Source organism: Cyprinodon variegatus, unplaced genomic scaffold (assembly GCF_000732505.1).
Source record: "Cyprinodon variegatus isolate N-32 unplaced genomic scaffold, C_variegatus-1.0 Scaffold88, whole genome shotgun sequence".
NCBI classification, from domain to species: domain Eukaryota; kingdom Metazoa; phylum Chordata; class Actinopteri; order Cyprinodontiformes; family Cyprinodontidae; genus Cyprinodon; species Cyprinodon variegatus.
The window spans coordinates 1,047,751-1,070,200 of record NW_015150541.1 but is presented as its reverse complement, the minus strand read 5'-3'; the positions used below and the strand labels follow the sequence as shown (position 1 = coordinate 1,070,200).

At 38.4% G+C, this 22,450-nt stretch overlaps 2 protein-coding genes across 8 annotated transcripts in view; both read right to left on the bottom strand.

Annotated features, from left to right (window-relative positions):
• Nucleotides 1-18,800, bottom strand: part of LOC107083965 (ATP-dependent 6-phosphofructokinase, platelet type-like) — a 41,270-nt gene extending 22,470 nt beyond the window's left edge. For 4 of the 7 annotated variants that reach the window (XM_015373570.1, XM_015373574.1, XM_015373568.1 and 1 more), the window contains exons 1-10: nt 18,565-18,800; nt 16,240-16,313; nt 12,907-12,984; nt 12,512-12,701; nt 9,253-9,418; nt 9,126-9,170; nt 8,920-9,028; nt 8,214-8,309; nt 6,751-6,843; nt 3,713-3,838 (exon numbers count right to left, since the gene is read on the bottom strand). In XM_015373570.1, coding sequence (XP_015229056.1) covers nt 3,713-3,838; nt 6,751-6,843; nt 8,214-8,309; nt 8,920-9,028; nt 9,126-9,170; nt 9,253-9,418; nt 12,512-12,701; nt 12,907-12,984; nt 16,240-16,313; nt 18,565-18,658 — 1,071 coding nt within the window. In that variant the 5' untranslated portion in view covers nt 18,659-18,800. Of the gene's footprint in view, nt 1-3,712; nt 3,839-6,750; nt 6,844-8,213; nt 8,310-8,646; nt 8,743-8,919; nt 9,029-9,125; nt 9,171-9,252; nt 9,419-12,511; nt 12,702-12,906; nt 12,985-16,239; nt 16,314-18,564 lie in introns of all 7 variants that reach the window. The other 3 variants (XM_015373575.1, XM_015373569.1, XM_015373573.1) reach the window with 1 other exon arrangement.
• LOC107083952 (coiled-coil domain-containing protein 42B-like) overlaps nt 18,671-22,450 on the bottom strand; it is a 24,075-nt gene continuing 20,295 nt past the window's right edge. Inside the window, exon 7 of the mRNA XM_015373555.1 lies at nt 18,671-18,955. Coding sequence (XP_015229041.1) covers nt 18,671-18,955 — 285 coding nt within the window. The remainder of the gene's footprint in view (nt 18,956-22,450) is intronic.

The window sequence follows — 22,450 nt, the reverse complement described above, 5'->3', positions numbered from 1 at the left end:
ATATATATATATATATATATATATATATATTAAAGTCAGCAGCCAGGCCATCAAAGCAATCCCAGGTGTTGTTAGAGAGCATGAAGTGCTGTTCTTTTTTACCCTTTTTCCATATCTTATGTGATCTTCATCCAAAACAAAACCTCTGCAGATCACACTAAGAGATTTAATCAAAATCCCTTTTAACAGCTGCTCCTCCTGAAGGTTAATTGATGGTAATTAACGCAGAGAAACTAATTTTGTGTAATCGTACGATCCAGATAAAGATCCAAATAAAGATTATTTATCAGAGTTTGGCTTCACTTCCATCTATGGCATTAGTTTAAGTCACTATTCAGAGAGATGCCATGTGCTTAGCATAAAGCTAAAGACAGTCTGAAGTCCTTTGAATAAATTACTAGTCAGATGCTAAATTAAACCCATATAATTATAATAAAGACCTAATAGGTGTGGGGAAAAAAAGAGACTTTAAGAAGCTTCAATTAATTTTCACTATAATAATATATATAAATATATATAAACGTAGTCCTGGTCACTGAGAAATGGATTTCTGGTCCGCACAAAAGCAGAAACTAGAATATTTACACAGAATCGATCAATATATAGAATTTATATTCTATATTTTCAGTCCCAAAGGGTCACATAGAAGAGTTAGAGGATTCCTGGAAGAGGAAACAGTCCATTAGTACTCCAAGCTACTGTTCTCAGATCACATTGCTTTATTACTTTCTTCTCTGATGTGATCAAGACACCATATTAATCATTAGCTGATGAACTTTAACGAAGCTTTAGACTTTATTGACCTTCTGCCTGAATGGCCTCTATGTTAAAATTTTTTATAAGAAACTATCTGGGTTCAAATACCTGGGACAGAAGATGGATGAGGAGTTCTAACGCTGCACTAAACCTCCAGTCCAGTGGATGGTGGGAATATGACGATAGAGATCGACTATTATGTGTTTTTTTTTTTTTTTTAAGGTTGATATGTTCCAAATGCTCCACATGTCCTAATTAAACAATTTACTGAGATTTATTAACGGCTCAAAGACGACATTTCAACAATGGATAGCAAATAAAGGGAGCAGGAATGCGTGATCTCAGGCGTGGCTCCTAAATGCACTAATGAAGCGGCAAACGCTTCCATATAAAAGTCAGAAAAAAAATGTCTACATCGGCCAAAAATACAGCCAGGCCGATATATCCGTCTATCAGAATAATACCCCATTTCCACTACCCCTCTGAAACCGATCCGAGCCGAGTTCGGACAGAGCTTAGATCAGTTAACCACATCAAGCTTGGGTCTTATGACCATCTACAAATCCCCCTAGCACGGGTTCCTCACCTCCTATCGGTGGTCCACGATGCAACAGCTCTCAAGGCGAGAATTATTCAAACAAAAATGGCGGCATCCATACCATTCAGGAACTTATATGCCTGGATAGCGGCCTGCACGTAAATTTCAATAAGAGCCTCGTTCTCGGTATCATCTCAGGTCGCACCACGCTCTTTTGATGCCATATATTGTCAATACGCCGAGAATAGGATCGTGGAAGAGATCTTTGAATTGCAAAACCGGACACGACAGAAAACCAATGAGATGAGTCAGCTGACTGTAAATGGATGATGCGGTCTGCTCAGCTGCTCTTTGTTATCAGATAAATGAGCCACAACTAAAGCGTGCCGAGTCCTACTGTTGAACTAGTACTAGATTTAGCGCGGTTCGGTTGTGTCTGGCGCGGTGAAGTTCAGTTGCGTTCCATTTACACTCATCAGTTATATAGGTTACCGCACTCAGACCGTTACAGACATGATTTCAAAAGGATAGTGTAAGCTTTAGACATAAGACAAAACCAACCAACCATTTCTTCATCAAGATGGAGGAAAAACAACCGGCACATGTCAACTTCCTCCAGTTTGTCCTCAGTCACAGAGTTAACTTAGACATAAATCACATCTAACGTATAAATCAATAACACTCCAAAGGTTCCCAATAGGGTTGTCAAAAGTATCGATACTCAAAAAAGTATCGATACTGAAACGTTGTATCCGGATACAATACTCATTTTCAAAAGTATCGATACAGCCATCTAAACTGCAGAAAAGTGGAAAATGCACTTTCTGAACACTGTGTGATTGAATAATTCTGTGCATTTTTCAGTTTCAGACTTTTTTTGTAACAGGTGCAGCTGCTGAGAATTATTTTTGTTTAACTGGTTTGGCTAGTGTCATTGTTATGTCTGCAAAACATAGCCAAGGAAGGAACACTTATTTTAATTTTGTAAGTTTTTTATCAAGCTTGCTTAATATTGTGCACAGCATACAACCTCAAAATATCATTCTTATTGTTTTTTTATTTGTTTCTTGTATTTTTTTTTAGTAATGAAAATATTTCTGTTGAATTTTAGAGTCTTTGTTTTTATTCTTGTGGTATCAAAAAGGGTATCGAGTATCAAATATTTTACTTAGTATCGGTATCGAGTTGAAAAGTCTAGTATCGTGACAACCCTAGTTCCCAATATTCCTTTCAATTGGTAACAAAATAAATAAATATCAAATATTAATTTAGCAGCATTTTATAGTTTTCCAAAAATATATTTATTCATTTTTTCTACCCATTTTACCGCTTTATAATGCATTTTAAATGGACAAAGAATACTTAGTTTATTTTTTCTACCTCAAACATAGAGGTATGTAAATTAACTAAACACTACTAAATTAAGATAAATATATTTTTTTAAAATCACTACATTAATATATAAATATATTATAAATATCTAATGGCTGCAACCCTGGACTTGGTATAAATAAGTGTCCATCTAACAAAGTCTTTAGAAACAACGAGACAAAACCAACCAACTATTTCTTCATCAAGATGGAGGAAAAACAACCGGCATATGTCAACTTCCTCCAGTTTGTCCTCAGAGTTCACTTAAACATAAATCACATCTAACGTATAAATCAATAACACTCAGGATTTAAATATGGCCGGTGAGGAGAGGTTAGGAAAGGGTCCACTGATCATCAATGATTAATAGGGAAAGTCGGCCCCTATTAATCCTAGGAAATCTGACCAGGACCTATTATTAGAAACACATGGACCTGGTTATTTACTCTAGTGAAAATGTGTCCGCATATTGAGGGGGCCTTTAAAACTCCCAGGTAATGGTTACAAGTCATTACTCTGCTAAGTCTGAATAGGATGCAATCAATCTTAGTTTCTACCTTTTTTCTTTCGATTTTAAACAAGAGACGCTATGAACTAAAACACAATTAAAAAGAAAAGTTTGAACAAAGACATTAGTAATTTAACTCTAACTTCTGAATCCCTGACATATGGAAATAACAGATAGTCTACTCTGTTTTGTAACGACACTGAAAACTTCAGATAGCTGTAAGAAATCTTCCCAGTGACTTCTGCCAAGTTTCAACCATGACAGGCCAACAGAAAAACAAAGCAGCTTTGTGTTTCTGTGATGATTAACTTACATCATCGTGCTGGCAGTCATTCGATGATCATTCCCCAGAATCCACAGCCTCTCAAACATGGCTGTTTATTCAACATCACAGCCATTCAAACCCTGACTAATTGTTCATCATCTCTCCATTATCGGATCCATCTTTCTCTCAGCTTCTGTATGTTTGGTGAAGCATCTGCATGTGTACTTAATGGGTTTGATCCCTTGGACTGAATCCATCTAAACGACACACTTACCGTCTGCACACACTCCATCAGAGGCACGCGCACCGACTGGTTCCCGCACAGAGAGACGACACAGGCCGGCGTGTTGGCAGTGGTCTCCAGGAGGGCGAGGACGGCCTCCACACCCATACGGCTGGCCTTCACAAGACGACACACACAGCCAGGAACACAGGAAAAGACAGCAGAGCATCATTAGCACCCTATTTGCATGCACATATCTACAACAGCATTGAAATTCTGCCCTGCTCCGTCTTTTCTCATTCATTTTCACTTCTTGGCTTATTTTTAGTAGGCCTGTAGTGAGGACGTGGTGACATGTCTGCACAAGTCATGTGCTCAGCCTTAAATCTCATAAAGTGCTTAACTTAAACCCTAACACCATTTCATCTGAAAAACACACCAACTCTTCACCATTACTATCACAGCTCCAAAGGTTTACAATATTCCTTTTAATTAGTAACAAAAAAATATTAAATATTGATTTAAAAAATCTAAATTGGGGATTTAGAAACCTTGTATACTTTTTCAAAAATATTTGTATCCATTTTTCTACCCCTTTTACCACTTTATAATCCATTTTAAATGGACAAAGAATACTTAGTTTATTTTGACCTCAAAACCTTTACAGAGATATTTAAATTAACTAAACACTACTTAATTAAGATGAATAAAAAAATAATAAAAAAAAAAAAAAATCACCAGATTAATTTATTATTAAAATATCTAATGGCTGCAGCCCTAGACTTGGCATAAATAAGTGTTCATCTAAAAAAGTCTTGCAATCTTAGACCTGACCAAAAAGTTCTCTCAATCTTGTTTTATTGATTGGTGACTCTTCTTTTTTTTTTTAATACGTATCATGATTTTTAAGAAATTTTACCATGTGCTACTGCTTTACTCCACTCCACAGATTACTGCATTTATGTTGAGTAATCTCCAAAGATCATTAATGTAAGGGTACGTTCAAACTGCAGCCTGAAGCGACTTAAATCCGATTTTTTGGCCCATTTATGACCTGTATCTGATCTTTTCATGGCTCTCTGAACAACACAGATCTGATTTTTTCCAATGCGACCCAGGCAACTTGGCTATGTGGTTCTGAATCTGATCTTTTCAAATGCAACCTTTATCTGAACAGCATTTTCATCCGAACTGAATGCTAATAATACCAAACAAAGGTCACTATTCTGGGTCTTGCTATGAAGAAGAGGCAAGAAAAACAACAACAATGGAGGACGATGATGCGAAGAGCAGTATTTATGTTTAACCATCTTGAAAAGATTGTGTTTTTGTGGTTGGAAAAGATTGCTAGATGCGCTCCGGCATTACCATCCATGTTTACTTCCGTGAACACAGAGCACGCTGGCCTGTGACGTCATTGCGTCCTCTACTGAACATGCAGGACACTGGTGTTGTATGACTGCAGTTCACACAGGAGATAACATACAAGTCGTATATATTTGTAAATGTGAACGACAAGGAAAAAAAAAATTTGTAATTGAGCATCAAGGTCAGCAGTGTGAACGCAGCCTCAGATCTAACCAAAAAGTTCTCTCAGTCTTGTTTATAGATTGATATATTAAGCAACAGCAGATTCTGTTCTGATTTTCTTTGGACGAGATCGCACATGGTAAGACTTCTTGTTTTGACAATATATACACGATTTAAAGAAATTCTTCCATGTGCTTCTACTTTACTCCACTGCACAGATTACTGCATTTATGTTGAGTAGAAGATCATTAATCTAAAAGAATCAGCTCTTGCACTGCAGAACTGAAACCCAAGTCAGTCCATTTTTTCTGAAAAAAGTACATTTTGCCATGGTTTGAGCAGGTAAGTAAGACAATTTACTAATAGAACTTTTAAAATGAGAGTAAAAAATGTTATCTAACTTACCCTTTTTGCTAAAATGCACTTATTTCCCTTTTTTACTTATTATTACATTTGTTTTTGAAGTGTGCTTAGTGTATCAATATCAAAAAGAGATCAGAAGGACCTCTTTGGCTACGTACAAGTAGAAATGCAACGTTAAATTTTTTTCCGATCCAACCTGATATCAATACCTCGGCAGAAATCAATCTGATTCAACTGTTGAATTAATGAACCATATATCTTGCCATGTAGGTGAGGGCTTTATATTTAACAAAGATTGTTAAAAAAGGTTTAAAAAAAAAAGGAACACAGATATAAATGTAATTTAGTTTATTAACAAATACGCAGCAAAAAGAAAGGTATAATAGTTCCATGTATGGTGCCCTGGATTGGATCTCTAATAGCGAATATAAAAATCACTGATATCCGGTCCAGCTAAATAGTCAATATTGGAGTGGAGATCTGATCCAGGTTAATGGATCAGTGCATCTCTGGATGTAAGATTGCAAGTCTTGGTTAGATAGACAGTTTTTGCAATACAGAGTTGTGTACTTTGCAAAAACAAGTCTATAATTAAGTAAAAATGTATAAAATTAAGTACATTTGCAGGTGTGAGAAGGTAATTAAGATTAACTGCTAATAGGCAGATGATCAAATGAGCATTTTTGCACTTAAAATTGGGTAATTAAATATTTCCCACTTGAACAAAGATGATAAGGTTGTTGATGTTCTTATTCTAAAGAAAATGGAAACCACACTAATAAAAAGAAAGTTAACCTACTTAGAGTTACTTTTTTTGCAGTGCATTGAAGTGTGTGATGATGTGAACCATAAATTAATCATTTATGCAATAAACTGGTCATGTGTGGAGCTATAACATGTTGTATTTATAGACTACAAAAACAAAAAGCCTAAAACAGTCTTAAAAAATAATTCACCTAAATTTTTTTTTTTGTGACCAGGGTAAAATTAGATGCTGATTTTAAATATTTTTTAAATCAGAAGAATAAACAAAAACATGATTAACTACAATATAAGGAGAATGGACATTTTTCACATCATGTCTGAGATATTTATTTTGAACAACTGCAAATGAAAACTATAAGCCCCGTTTAATTATCTGTATTCATCCGACCGGACATGATGACCTGTGGGTTGAGAACAACCCGACTACCTACCAAGATGCGGTCAAAAGCAGACGGCGTTCCTCCTCTCTGCACATGCCCCAAGATGGTGACGCGTGTGTCGAAGCCCAAGTTTTTCACAACAAGCTTCGATGATAAAACAGAAAGGATTAAGCAGCGAGAATTGACATCTTTTGTTGCTGGAAATGTATCCAGATTACTTTGATATGTACAAAATACATAAAGTGGGTATATCACACTAAAACACAAGCACAATATAAAAGCTGAAGAGAAGGGGAAACTGCAAAGCACAAGCAAGCCATTCTAATTTTTCAGTCATGTTAGCAAATAGCTTGTAGCCCATAGAGGAACCCAGGCAGGATGTCAACCAGTATAAATATGAAAACCCAACTACTACTAAAACATAAAAAAACCCGAAAACTTTAGACCTTAAACCCAGTTAGTTGAAAGTGCACTGATGAAAAAGTGTGTTTCAAACACAAAAAACTATGTAAAAGCAGGTATGGATAATAGAGATGCACCGAAAAAAATGGTTGGAAGGAAACATGGTTATCATATTTTCTTCCAGTCAGTGAAGGCAGCATGCTAAATGCTAACGGTCATGCTAACAACACTCAACTAAGTGAAAGTCATTATATTGGAGAATACTCTAAGATGGCTATCTTGAGTATCAATGGGGTGTTCAAAACGAAGGGAATAAACATGGAGGTAGAAGGGCTGGGCGATACGACCTAAAAATAAAATCTAAGATTATTTTATTCGATATTTAATTCAATTTACGATGTTTTTTCCAATTTTTTCCAAACTTCTCACTCACCTGTAGTTATGTCGTTCACTGTTTTCCCAGATGCTTTAATATATTTTTTTTTTTCAAAATAATTAATTGAATCGATTTTTTGCCTAGGCCTAGTAGGTAGACATTTAAATGAAGATCAATCTTTCTGTGTGAGAGAGAGAGAGCAGAATGTCCATCTGATAACAGGAAGGCTACTCAGTGAACTGCATGATAGTTCTTTTCATCTATTTATGTTATTCAATCTTTCCTACAACAGGCCAACTTTGGAAAGCTTTTGGAAATCTCACAATAAGGAAGTATTTTTGTAATGCTAGCCACACTAATCACATCATATTCTAACATCAGATGCTAAAGCTACATGGTTTGACCACAGGGAGGCTAAAAACTATTTGAAATCATGTTTGACTTAAAAAAGAAACTGGAATGAGCTGAAAATGAGAGGGAGGGTCAAAGCTTTACAGAAAACCGGTCGGTGCATCTCTAATAAACAGGTGGCCGTTGCTTTGGAAAATGTGTGTCTGGTTTGATGAGAGTGCCCTTTTTGCCGTTAGAGTTCAGTGCCGTGAAAGCTTTCTTACCAAACTAGCAAGTGGGCCTGATAGAGCAGTCAAGAAACACAGCAACAGTCAAAAGCCACATCGGGGCAGGGGCAGAGTCATACAGGAGGCTGGAGGCTCACTGCACAGGGCTCTGTACTTACATCCTTAATATAGTCAGTTGTAATGGGTTTGTTGTTACGATCAATCGCCCCTTCGGCGACAATTATGATATTCAGCCTTTTCATCCCTGCGCGGTTCTACAAAAGGAGGGCGTGGTGGAGAAACAACATGACAGAAAAACTGAGTGTGGCTGTGACGTGGGCTTTCAGAAGCACGGGAGCCATGAGTGGAGAGAGGGACAGACAGAGAGAGAAAGAACAGCTCCCTTCGTGATAAAAGCAGAGCTTTCACCGCGGCTCCAGCTCGTTAAAAAAACAAAATCCTGCTTCTATCGCTGCTTGTCAACACGTCTTCATCATGAGATTAACAAACTGTTAGGAAACAGCAACAAAGGCTCGTGAGGCTGCATCGGACGGGTCTCCGTGCTTCTGGCTTCCCCTCCTTCTTCTTCTTCTTCCACACTCATGTACTCACATCCTTGACAAAACCAGAAGTTATAGGTTTCCCATGCCTGTCAATGGCTCCCTCTGCCACTATGATTATGTTCAGCCTTGTGCCCCTGGAACGGGTCTAAATCATAAAACATTGGCAATGTTTTCAAAGAAGGATAAACACTTTGAGGCTTTAGAAGACTGGAAAAACAGTCGTATCTATTCATTTAGTTCTTGCAGGTAAAACATAAATAGCTGCTTAGAACCCTGTTATCATGGGCTTCTATTGACTGTTGTGGAAATGCGACGGAGTTACCGCTGATAGTTTCTGACACATCTTGTCTTCCCAGCCGTCCTCTGGAGGCATTTCAGGGATCAACACCCAGTCTGCACCACAAGCCAGAGCGCTCACCAAGGCCAGGTAACTGCGATGTTACACACAGACATGTCAGCATCATGTAAACAGAGAAGAAGCCAGAATCTGATCGGTTTTTTTTGGACACTCTGCAAACTTTCTCTTACCCACAGTGTCTGCCCATGACCTCCAACACAAAGGTCCTTTGATGGCTAGAAGGAAGTAAAGCAAAAGTCATATAACCGCAGGTTGGGTTCTCGTTGCTAAAGAGACTATAACCTTCTTCTCGCTCACCTCTGTGCCGTCGTCATGATGGCATCTACCACCTCGATGATTCTGTGCAGAGCAGAGTCGGTGCCGATGGTCATGTCCGTCCCACAGAAGTCATTATCGATGGAGCCGACCATTCCAACGATGTGCAGGGCCGAGTACTTCTGCACGGCGTCGGCTTCAATCAGTCCTGAGGAGACCAGGGGAATCTTATGAACTAATGAGCACATGTTGTTCCCACAGAGGGTTGGACCTAGGGCTGGGCAATATGGCCTGAAAATATAATCCCTGAGTTTTTCCTACCATATCTGATGATGTTTTTCTCCATTAAATTTCATTATAAAAATGACAAACAACATTTACTGCTTTCAAAAAGTGGCTTTGCTTTCAATCAACCCTTTTGGGAGGTGGAAATTGGTCAACCAAACGAACTTTCATTTATGAGATCGTGTCTTATAATTATCAATAATTATATCAAAAATGTTAAAAATATAAAAATATATGATGGAAGACCAAGATTAAAGGACATCCTAGCATCTAGATCACATTGCTTATTCAATCTTGTAAATTAAGTTAGTTTGGTTGACGGTTTCGTTTCCACTAATCTAAATAACAACGACATTCAAGCTGTGAAACAATCATGTTTCATAACAAACTAAATGTTAGTAATGTCAGACTAGCTGCAAACATTTAACTTATAGATTCGGATCTCAGATTTTAAGGTAAAACTATGAAGCTAGATTAGACCTGGCCAGGCTCAGACTGGTAATCTGTGATAGTGGGCATTTGACCGGTGGACCCTCCTTAAATCATACCGGCCGCAACACTTACTCTCCGGCCGAAGCCCCTACCTGTGACAGTATTAACTCAAGGAGCTCAAGAAGTAATACAATGTTAACTATCTAAATGATGCATGCAGTATATATAGCCCTTCCTTGTCATGCACATCCTGGTGACGGTTGGCATGTGGTGTAAAATCCTATTCTTCAAACTGTAAAATCCTTGCAACAAACTAAATAGGAATAAAACTAAAATGCTTTCTTTAAACCAAACTAAAATATTCCTCTTATATTTGGCAAATTTATGTTAGAATATTTTGCAAAAATACGTTGCGGTGCATGATGGGGTTTTGCATCTAGAGGCTGACGTTTCCCGTCTTACGTGCATTGTTGCCAGGTTGGGATGTTTCCAAATCTGGCAGTTTAGGATGCAAGTGTGGACGTTACGCAGCGGCAGTCACTGTCGAGTCCGTGATAATAACCAAAGCCAGTATAATTATAGAAGTCTTGGTGATGGTTGTCGTGTGATGCTTGAAGATATGGAGAGAAACATCAGCTGTGCTGCTACCATTAACAGCCCTTGTTTATAGATGCTGGATGGCATGTTTTCCAGTGTAGTCCTGTTTCTCTGACTGTGACTAACTGGATGTGCTCTCTCTAAATTGCAGTATCATTAAGATCTGACCCCTAGGATTTAAGGATGGCAAAAAGGGACAGAAATGTAGACATCTATTATAATACACACACTTTTGAATAGATAAATGTACTGTGAAATAACTGAAACGTGCATGGTTGAACTGTAAAGTGCCTTGAGATGACTTGTGTTGTGAATTGGCGCTATATAAATAAACTGAATTGAATTGAATATACCATTTATTAACATTCGAAACAATATTAGCTCGCTCAACATGTATCTGAATATAGGATCAAATAATTATGTATTTTCATGAGTCACCTTTCCTTCATTCCACAGGGACGTTTATGCTGACCATGCAGAAGGAAAGCTTCCCCATACTATGATGCTGCCACCAATATGGTGAAACAACCAAAGCGATGCTGTATTCAGGGATGTGGGTAGTTTTTTCCATCACAAAGAGAATTAGATTTTAATCTCAACTAACTAAAGAAGCTTCTTCCTTGTGTCTGCTCTAGAAAATGGGACCCGTGGCTTATAAAGCTTCCTCTGGCTTTTTTATTTATTTTTTACAACAGCTTTGTTATTCGATTTTTAGACAGAGCTAGGGAGTGTTGCCATGGAGAGGGATGCCCAGGTTGCTCTGCTAGTTGTCAGATAAGCAGAAGACGATGGACTGATGGATGACTAATGGGTAACTGAATGATAGAAACTCCCACCTGAGCCGTGGGTCTCTGCACAGTGACCCAATCGACGTTCAAAGCTTAGATCGCTTTGACACTCAAACTCTGCTTAACAGTTTTTTTACAACTAAATCCTTGTTCTGTCTTTGTTTCTTTGTTTTCATGATCCTTTGTGTTTGCTAATGTTCTCTATTCAACCTATTGCAGTCTCACAGAACAGATTGATACAAAAATGTAAATAGAGAAAGATGGACTCTGTTTAGGTGACCTCTGAAGGGAGATGGTTCAGTAAGATCCTAAATTAAGGGAATTAGAGTGAAGACACTGAAATTAAAATGCAAGCTGACTTTTCAGAGCTTTGTTATAATGCAAATAAATATTCAAAAACCATACTTTTTTCAAGTAAGCACTGTTTGATGTTGCTGTAGCCCAACCAAATCCCAACAAAAACTAGAAAAATACTCAAGACAGCACAGATCTCTGCAGAGCAGCCTGAAATGACTATAGCTAAAACTCACACATGATCTGGATCATTACCATATTTCAAAAGAATTGTTCCTTTTAATGATGCACCTCTGGTAAAAAATGTCCATAAAATCTGTTCATAAGTTTTCAATTGATGCTGCTAACCAGGCTTTTAGCTCGCAATGTGTACAACTGTACAATTTTTCCCCTTGAAACTTCAAAATTTCACAAGCAGCAGATACTGGAGTTGGAAAATTGTAACTTTTGCTGCTCGATGCGTCACATCAACCAAGTGTTAAGCTAAAAGTCTGCTGCTAACAAACCAACAACGTTCCCTTTTCTTATGTTTTTTCGTCTTCAGTAAAATACCTCCAGACCTTTTGAGTCTGATGCTGAGGCCCTCTGGTTTAGTAGCGGAGCTGCTTGTTCCACCAACTATCCCAACCTTTTAAATCTCTTACTAAATCCTGTATCCAGATCATCACCAAAATTTTACGGATTGTTCCTTTGCAGGAGGGACACCTCTGATAAATGCTTAATTAAAATCCTTCCATAACGTTTAAACTCATCGACGTCTGTCCGTGAGTTTAGTCCTAAAAACATAACCTCCTGCATGGAGTTAATAAAATATTTTGAAGCATAAACATTCTGAATAAATTTTTTCCTTGTACAGTCCAGCATTTCTTTCTAAAGTGGAAATGTCCTGCCCGCGTTTCCACTACCTTGCTCCACCAGCTCTGTGAGCAGACCGCTCCACTCCTCCCTGAAGAGGTTGGCTCCCGTCAGACTGCCGTCTCCTCCGATTACACACAGGTTGGTGATGCCGCGCTGCACCAGGTTGTGAGCCGCCTTCAGACGGCCCTCGTGGCTGCGAAAGTCTTTGCAGCGGGCGCTGCCGATGACAGTACCACCCTGATGACAGCAGAGCAAAAGTCAGGGAAAGAGCCTCAGGGACAAATCAACTTGCTAAGAGAAAATTCTGTCTCCTGCCTCCTATATATATATATATATAAATACATCAGTTCAGATGAAGTTTGTTTCAATCCGAATATACAGTTTTCCACAGGTGATGGAGCACCTGGTTAGAATCAGTGTTAATGCTTCTGGTGATAGTTACCACTTGTAGCATGCTGGAGACACTTTCCCACGTTGCTTCTCTTATGTTGTCTCCTCCATCCACCATACCCTGATATCCCTGAGGATTAAAAAAAAAACAAGACAAAAGAAAAGATGACCACCCTTACAGTGAAAACAGGATTTATCCCATATACAAAGTAACCAACATAAGGTCTTAAAGGTGTACAAACACCTATAAAAAGAGCATTTTTTTGTCATGTGGAAAACATTACATCAAAGAAAAAGTCAAACAAATCTGGTTAGCGTGAAATGTAAAATATCTGCAACAACCTGTTTGGACAGCCTGCAGCATTAAACGGAAACTTTCATGAAGAAAGAGGACTTTTTAAACCTGAAATAACGCAAATGTGTTCCTCTAGGATTTTCCAGATGAATATATCTAGAAAGAATAGATAGAATAGTGGTGAATACGGCCATTGAAAGAGGAGAAAATATGACATCTCCAAAAAGTATGATGAAAAAAAAAATAAAAATAAAGCAAACCAGTTTGGGTAGATGTCAGCAAACAAGTAAAGACACTGAAGGAGATTCGGGAACTTTGGTCGAGTAATAATTGTGTTCTATAAGGAGGTAAATGTCTATATTTGGGTAAGTTAGAAGCAGGGCTTTGCAAAAAGTAGATTCAATTAATTCATTAAAAGTTTTTTTAGAGGGCGATTAAAGAAAAAATAACTTTTTTTGTATAACGGCGCAATATTGGTCCCCCGGAGCTTCCGTAACTGAAGTATTACTCCCAGGATGCAGTTCATGGCTACCAAGGAGAGTGGGAAGAAGTGGGAGAAAAAAGGAATAAAATAATTTGTTCTTTGGAACTGGTTTACGTTTGCTGCAACAAACATGTAGCTAAAGATCCCACGCTGCAACATTTCCCAAAAGGCAGTCGCAGTTAAGGGCAGCAGACAACCTTTTTCAGAATCTTAAACAGAAGCATCCAGTGGAAATATGTAAAACGCCAGCCTCTCAGCAAAAAATAAACAACAATCAGCCAACCATAGCCCAAACTTTAGCGCAAAGCACCGCATATGAGAGGAAAGGACCACGGTTAAAAACCATTACAGAAGAGCTCACTTTGCGCATAGCTAAAAACATGGTGCCCATATGTACCGTCAAGAAGACTTGACCTTGGACCAAACATCAACCGGAAAGGTTTGTGGAAGCTAGGGTGATTGGCAAGACGGTTAGCATTAGGTACAAAGATGGGACTTTTCTGAAGGTAAAAAATTTGAATTTTTGTGCCTTTCTCATCATGGAATGTTTCTATAATGAATATGCTGAATTACTTTGGACTCATACGAACAAATGTAATATAAACAACCTAAGATTCAATTTAGTTTATTTATATAGCGCCAAATTCACAACACATGTCACCTCAAGGCACTTTACAGTTTAACCAGATCATACAATCAAATTGATCTAAGGAAAACCAGTTGATTGCATTGACTCATTGACTCAAATACAATCCCTCACACTAAGCATGCTTGTAGCGACAGTGGAGAGGAAAAACTCCCTTTTAACAGGAAGAAACCTCCAGCAGAACCAGGCTCAGTGTGAGCGGCCATCTGCCGAGGCCGACTGGGGTTCAAGGAGACAGAAGCAGAGATACAAAAAGCAGCTGTAAAAGGCGTCCCCGTCCAGGGATTTATAATACGGCCTCAACAATAGGAAGTCGAAACTTTAATTTAAAAATTCTGATTTAATATACTGCTATATCTTTTTTTTAATGGGCGCTCATCCATAAAATGAACTTGGTGGTTGAATTGTGGAGAATCTAAGTTTTCTAAGGATGTATAACCAGTGTTATTTTTAAGCGTACTGCTGTGTATAATGTAAATATGCACAACAGAGCTCCAGTGATCAGTTGGATGTTAGTACGGAAAGTCGGAAAAGATTTTGTAATGCAAATAAAAACATTTTTAAAAAGCGAGGATTTCTTTTTAGGCCAGTATTTTTTCATTAAGAAACATCTAATCCCAGAGAACCTTGGAGGAGACTTTCTGCTTGGCACAAGCTTGTTTATGTGAAGGTGGATGAAAATGGGAACAATTGCAATAATCAGGCCGTTTGACCTAAGCCTTTTAGGCTACGTTCACACTGCAGGCCTTGATGCTCAATTCTGATTTTTTTTGTGAAATCTGATTTTTTTTTTTTTTTTTTGCGTTGCCGTTCATATTTCCAAATATATGCGACTTGTATGTGATCTTCTGTGTAAACTGCATTCATACAGCTAAAGTTTCCCGCATGCGCAGTAGAGGACGCAATGACGTCATAAGGAAGCGTGCTCTATGTTTACGGAAGTAAACATGGAAGGTAGTGCTGGAGAACATCTAGCGATTGTCCACCATTGTTTTTTGTTTTTCTTGCCGCTTCTGCGTAGCAAGAAGCAGAAGAGTGACCACTGTCGGGTGTTAATGGCGTTCAGGTCGGATGAATGCGACCTGGCCGCAGGTCGCATTTGAAAAGATCAGATTCGTATTGGATTCAGGACCACATAACCAAGTGGCCTGGGTCGCATTGGAAAAAAATCGGATCTGTGTTGTTCAGACAGCCACGAAAAGATCGGATTCAGGTCACATATGGGCAAAACAAATCGGATTTGGGTCACTTCAGGCTGCGGTGTGAACGTACCCTTAGTGTCTCCCAAAAAGTTGAAGATCAAAGGTTGTTTATTTCCAATTATATAAGCAAATTAAATAATTGTGTATTATTTAGGTGATGTATCACCCCAGAGTAGAGGACCACAAATCAGATGGCCACTAAAAGCTCATTTTTTTCATTTTCCTTTAACAGGTGGGCTTCTTTTTTCTGTCAAAAGTGAAGATCTGTAATACAATTAAAGATGAAAAAAAAGTTTTTAAACCAGTTACTATGGTGTCATACCTTTGCTACATAAAAACCTAGAATTTCATCAGAGGTGTGCAGGAGAATTCACTGAATTAGTACTGCTGTTTCATGTTCAAACTTTGTCCTTCCTGGTAGTGTGACCAGGAGGGATGCGGTGGAAGGGACAACAGCTAAAGCCTTAAGTCTCTTATGTAACGGCACACAGAGTGAGCCCATGCGGAGCGTCCAGCACACAGATGGACAGGGATCACAGTATGAGCTGCAGAACGTGAGTTCCCAAAGCTCGGCTTAGATCTGCTGTATGAGATATGTGTGTGAACGCTGAGGAAAACATGCCGATGACATGTGACTGTTTGAATTCAACATTCCCCAAAGTTATAGTTTAGCCTGATATTTGATTGAAAACATTGACAAATAATTTACAAACAGATGTGAGAGTGTCTAGAGACTTTTTTTTATTATGATGACTCACCTCTTTAATAAAATAAACTTTAGCCCCCACGTACAGCCCCATTCGGACCACAGCTCGTACTGCAGCATTCATTCCTGCAGGGGAGAAAGAATTTAAAGAACCATAATAATAATAATAATGATGAACGAAGCAGCTTTCCCGTAAAGCAATGCAGTAAAAGGGGACAGAGCACATGTTAGCGCTTCAGCTCAAACTATTGATGTTTATAGTTGTTTGAGCCTGTGTTTCTTATTACAGCGTCAAAGCCTTTTATGGGAACAAAGTTTTCCAACTCGTCCTGCACTCTCTCTCTCTCCGCTCCAGAGTGCCCTCATTAACGAAGAAACTCCAACGTGCGACTAAATGTAAGGGTATGCTATGACAACAACCGAAACTGCTTTACTTACAGCATGACAGACCAAAAGAAAGTGGCTGGAGCAGAAATAAATAAATGCATTTGTCAGAAACAGGTGGGCTGCTGGATCACTGTTGCCTAGCAACATAAAAGTTCAGGGTGTTGGACAGCAGGGGAGAAGAGACGCCAAAACAAGCTGAGCATCTATAGGGGTCTGCCAATGTTTTTAACTAGCATCTGTTTGATAAATCCTGTATATGAGTTTCTGAATAGTTTAAAGCTTTTTTTCTGAAGGTTTTTAAGACATAACTAATTTACAGTCAAGTCAAATAGCTGACCATTTACAAACGTTGGAATTAAGCAGCGGCTTACGTAAGAGTGCACAAAAACCTATTGAGAAACGTCTCCCACTCTGGTGGTTTTCGATTCCCTATCCAAGCAGCCATCCTCCCCTTCTGCATGACTGAAGCTTTCTCAGGCACAGTGGGTAAAAAGACCAAAGCCAGCTGAACAATGCCTTCCCACTCCTGTCATGCATATGCAACTATACTTTTCTTTGTGGTCTCCTCACGGTGTTTTTTTATTGTTGTTTTAATTAAATGCTTAAGGAAAGAGCAAATAACATAAAGGAAAAAGATGGAAATATACTTGTCCTCCCTAGATTTACTCTTATAGGGGATCAAACGTCTATAAAAAAAATCTACTTTTCTTTTCATAATGAACAACTCAAATCCTTTACAATCAATAATGCGACCATGGAGTTGATTAAAATCAGGGTAAGGACACATATCTTGATGCAAACAAAAGATAATTTTGTAGTTCTCTAATTTTCTATGGGATTCAAACTGATGCCTCCATTAAACACCATGGAAATGCATCGGGTTTCAACTCCTTAGAGAAATGAAACACTAACTTGTAGGTCAGACATTGGTAAACACATCCCTCTTAGAATTTCATGGCACTTTTTCTATTATTAAATTATATTTCGATTAAATTATTTAGTAGAAATGAATGTTTTAATGTACGGAAGAGGATTAGGGCAACTGAAAAAATTTTAAAAAGTTGACTAATTTTTTTTATTTTATTTCAGTTTGACATGAGAAAAAAGTCAGAATTCTGAGAAAAAAGTCAGAATTCTGAGATTAAAGGCAGAAATCTGACTTTTTTTTCCCATATTAAACTGAAATAAAATGTAAAAATCAGTTAACTTTTTTTTTCACTGGCCCTAATCCCCGTATTAATGTGATGCAAAAAACAAAGTAAAAACAGATGAGAATCAATAATAGAAACAGTTCATCTGTTATTTTACACCTTTAATCGTGAACAATAAGGCTTAGCAGGAGGATAAATGGTTGTAAATTCAAATAGGGACTCCTTCGTGGTTGGGCGCATTTTCATTTCAATCAATAAGAGATGAGGCTGTGTGTCACGTGACCAAGAGTTTCCTCTGTGACGTAGATCAGACAGGGTGCCGCTCATCACGTACACAGGATGCAGGCATCCAGCTGCTGGCCCACTCTGTGCCACCAAAAACCACAGCCCTCATCTTCCTCAATCTAACCTCAGCCTTTTCTGGGAGCTAGTGGCAGCCGACCAGGCGGCCGCTGTTCCCTTTCAAAGTTAAAGCATCAAAAGATGAACGTCTTCCTGGACCTGTCGCTGCTGCATCACGTGAGGAGGAAAAGGCAGCACACAGCTCGACCTTGACATCTCTCTAGGAGAGTTTGAGGATGCGGATATTTTCAGTTATCACGCCATGTTAGCGTCTCAGCTAACTGTTTCCCCTTCCTGGATGATTCAACATCATGTTTTAATTTCTGAGCCCCTAAAGGGCCCACTGCGCAAAGCACTGCTGCCTACACGTAGCTTTCCACACGACTAAAAACGCAGCATCACCGGCTAGAGGGGGTGTATATTCGCCCTCTACGGGGATGTCTGCACTAAAGCGCAAAAAAACTATAAAAACTGTGTCCGTGAATGCGACAAGTTACCTTGAGCATCTCCTCCGCTCGTGAGCACAGCGATGGCTTTCCCTGCTCCCGACAGGTTCTCAAAAAATATCTTCTTGCTGTCTTGCTGCGCCATTTTTTCAACTGGTTAATATTTATCCAAGTCGGAGTGGTTAAAAGTCACCACGCGCTTATTGTACAAGGTGTACCAAGATTTGATGAAGGGCAGCAATCCTGAGAGCGCCTTCTGCCGATAGTATGGCCTCTCTGTCCCCTGTTCCGCGTCGGACCGGCGCAGACAGCGGTGGAATGATTGGCAGTCCGGAGAACCAATCACGTTCTCGCTCTGTTGCCTCAGCTTCATTGTAAGCCAATCAGACGACAGATATCTAAGTTCTAGGCGGGATGAGCAGTGGAAGGTGCGTGATTCGATCTGAATGTGTTAGATGAGGTGTAAACCCAACTTTAAAACGAAGTTGAGGCAGCTTTGAGTCATCAGTTCTGACGCTATTACTCATAGATGTTCCCCCTCACTCGTTTGGTCTCTTTTTCGGTTCAGTTTAATTGAAAAAACACTTTTTATCCCCTCTCTAAAAAATCCCCTAAATCTGTGGTGTAATATGTAATATTATTTTCACACATTTTGTTTGGTATGTTACTTCTCTGCCAAAGGGCCACCCTAGATAGTAAGGGGCCCCAAAGCATATGTGGATATATGGTGTTCAACTTACAATTATGCAAAAAAAAAAATGTTGGCACCTCTGGATTTGTTCTATTTAATTGTTTTTTTTTCCATGAGAGTTATTGCAATTTCCCATATTTTGGCACATACCTCTTTATTCCCTTTGCTTACATAATAAAAAAGCAGGCAAAAATTGCACATTTTAAATAACTTCATACAAAACTCAAAACATTGGACCCTACAAAACACATCCTTTCAACATTCTGGAGAACTAACTTTGTTTCAAGCACATTTTTGTCGCCTAATCCCAAAAGTGATCACAGGTGTGGGCAATGTCAAAATCACGCCCGTTATCAGATAAGAAGGAGAAAGATCGGCTCAGTCTTTGGAATGTATGGTTGTGTCTTTTTGAAGGAGAAGAGAGGACTTACACCAGATTGTGGTGAAACATTTACAGCTTAAAGGTCACAAGTCTATTTTTAGAAATCTCAGTGTCCTATTGTCAACAGTGTGCAACATAGATAAGAAAGTTACAACCCATGGCTCAAAAATAGCATAGCTGGATGCATAATTGATGAAAGGTTGCAACCCAGGATAGTCTGATTGGTTGATATTTAGCATCAAACAACTTCTAAGAAAAATTCAAACTGTCCTGCAGGCTCACTGCACATTTTCAGTGTGAATGATCTTTCAATTAATTTGTCAAAATGTATGTGTATAAACTAAATTCTGGAGAAAGTCTTGTTGACAGATGAAGGCAAGATATTTATTTTTGGTAAAGCATGTCCTTCTACCCAAAAAATGGATTAGATATACAAAGAAAAGAAGCATACAGTCAAATATGGTGACGGTTCAAAGATGTTTTGGGGGTAGTTTATTGCCTCAGGCACTGGGTGCCACTGTCCAGCAGGATAATGACCCTGAACATAACTCAGAAATCAACAACAAATTGATGGAAAGGGCACTGAGTTCTGGTATGGCCAGTAATCTGACTGTATCCACATCCATTTAGATATCTGTGGAGATATTACATAACATAACACATCTGGAATACTTTACAGAAGAAGAATGGTCCAAAACTCCAGCGAAGATGTGCAAAAAGCTTATTGGTGGTTATAGAAAGTGATTGCTCTCATTTCTTTTTTCCAAAGGTTGTGGAACCTAATATTAAGTTGAGAGAGAGCAGAATCTTAAAGGATCTTTTTTTTTTTAGTTTTGTGCAATGCATGTCAAATTTACATTTTTATTTCTCTAGTTTCTATATGTTTCCCATACATACAAAAATAATGGACAGATCTGTAGCTGCATTAAATTTCTTGGAGAAACTCTTACTTTGATGGAAAAAAATAAAATCACAGGTGTTCACAATTTTCTGAATAAGTAAATAGATTAAATGACTATGTTTCATCTAATAGCATTGGAATGTTTTCTTGAGGTTTAAAAAGTAGAGTTCACTAGATATTAATGGTAAAGAAAAAGAAATAAATATAGATCTGCATGACTAATGCTGATGTGATTCTTGACCATCTGTAAACCCTGCTGCTCTTGGGGCCTCCTGCTGGTGAGGGGCCCTAAGCTCTGCTCTGAACTATTAATTATTTAGGCTCTAGGCTAAATGAAATATGAAACAGTATGCAGAGGTAAAACTAGAAGTTTACATGCAGTATATAAAAAGACATACGCTTTTTTTTGTCACTGATAGATATGAAATCTGAATAAACATTTCCTGTCTTAAGGTCTATTAGGGTTACCAAAATTAATCATATTTTCTAAATGCCAAAATAAGGAGTGACCTTTTTTTTTTTTACACTGTTTTGTTTTTACTGTCTTGTTAATAATAGTATTAATCAATTTTATTGATCTCACATTGCAGAAATGTACCTCTGCATTAACCCATCCCCTTGAGGAGCAGTGTGCTGCATTGATGTGAAATACCTACATTTGTTGTTAATATTTGGCACTCTTTCCAATGGGCGGTTCTAGGCAGGGGCCAAAGGGCCCAGGCCCAATTGGGACCCCTTTAACAAAGACATAACGCATTAGAAATTTATGATCGATAAATAATGATATGTGCTGGAACAGAAACCACAACTGACAAGTCCATTTCAGCATTGTAATTATCAATTTTTATGTTTTTAATTTAATTTTTTAAAATCTGGTTACTTTTAAAGACCATATTTAACATAAATAAATATGTGTTCTCAGTTTGTCACACGGGAGATATGTTTTATTAATCACCCATCTGAATTTGAATACGGTAATTAAATACACAACTAAGAATATCAAATTAGGTCTCAAAATTAATACAAAAATACCAGTTTTCTCTGTGCTGAGAAGCTAGGGGCCTGTCTGCCAGGGCTGCTGAAACGCGCCTATGCGTAGAAGCATACCCCCAATGCCCTGTCTGTTTGTACGAGAATTACAGTAGTAGCTATTCAAAATTTCCCCACTTTCCTTGATGGGTCCTTGGCTGGTTCCCTACAATTCCTTTTTAAACATCGATCTTTGTATTAAAATTAAGATCTAAAGAGAAGTCTCATCTCATGATCAGAACCTGTTAATTCAGTAAAAGGTTGAAGCCAGAGTAAAAAAATATGCAAGATGGGGTCACTTCAGTGGCTGGAAGTTGGAGAGGATCTCACTGGTAGTTACAGGGAAGTGGGATGCCATTCGGCTGGCGTTTGACTGGGAAGGACCATTTTGAATGGCTGCTGCTGTAAATGCAGGAAGGCATCTATTTCACTGTTTCAGTATCAAAAGAACATCCTGATTTTTACTTTGGGGGGATGATGGAAGCTTTGCTCATCTCATGCTGATGTTTAATGGGGAAACGGAAGGGAGTCGCTTTGCTCTTCTACTGCAGACATGGGCTGTTGCTGCGTCTGAGGCATTGCTAAAGACAGTAAACTAAGAGCAATCTGTGCTATTTTGTGTTGTCACCAATATCTCCAAGATGTAAAAAGTATGCTTAGTCAATAAAGGGGTCTGAAAAGTTGCTAAATATAGCTACAAAGTTGCTAAGTTGGAAACAATGGCTCCAATACTGCTGGGCCTGCAGTGGGTGTGCCTATGCTTAATGTAGCTGCATTATAAACATGAGGCTGCACTTTTAGACACACCAGAAAAAGGCCTAAAACACAGGATTATTGTTACGCCAATTCAATGGTAGTGCTACAGTGCAACATAAAATGTTGATTGACTTTTTAAACTTGTGGAGCAATATATTTATTATAATATGTTTAGAAG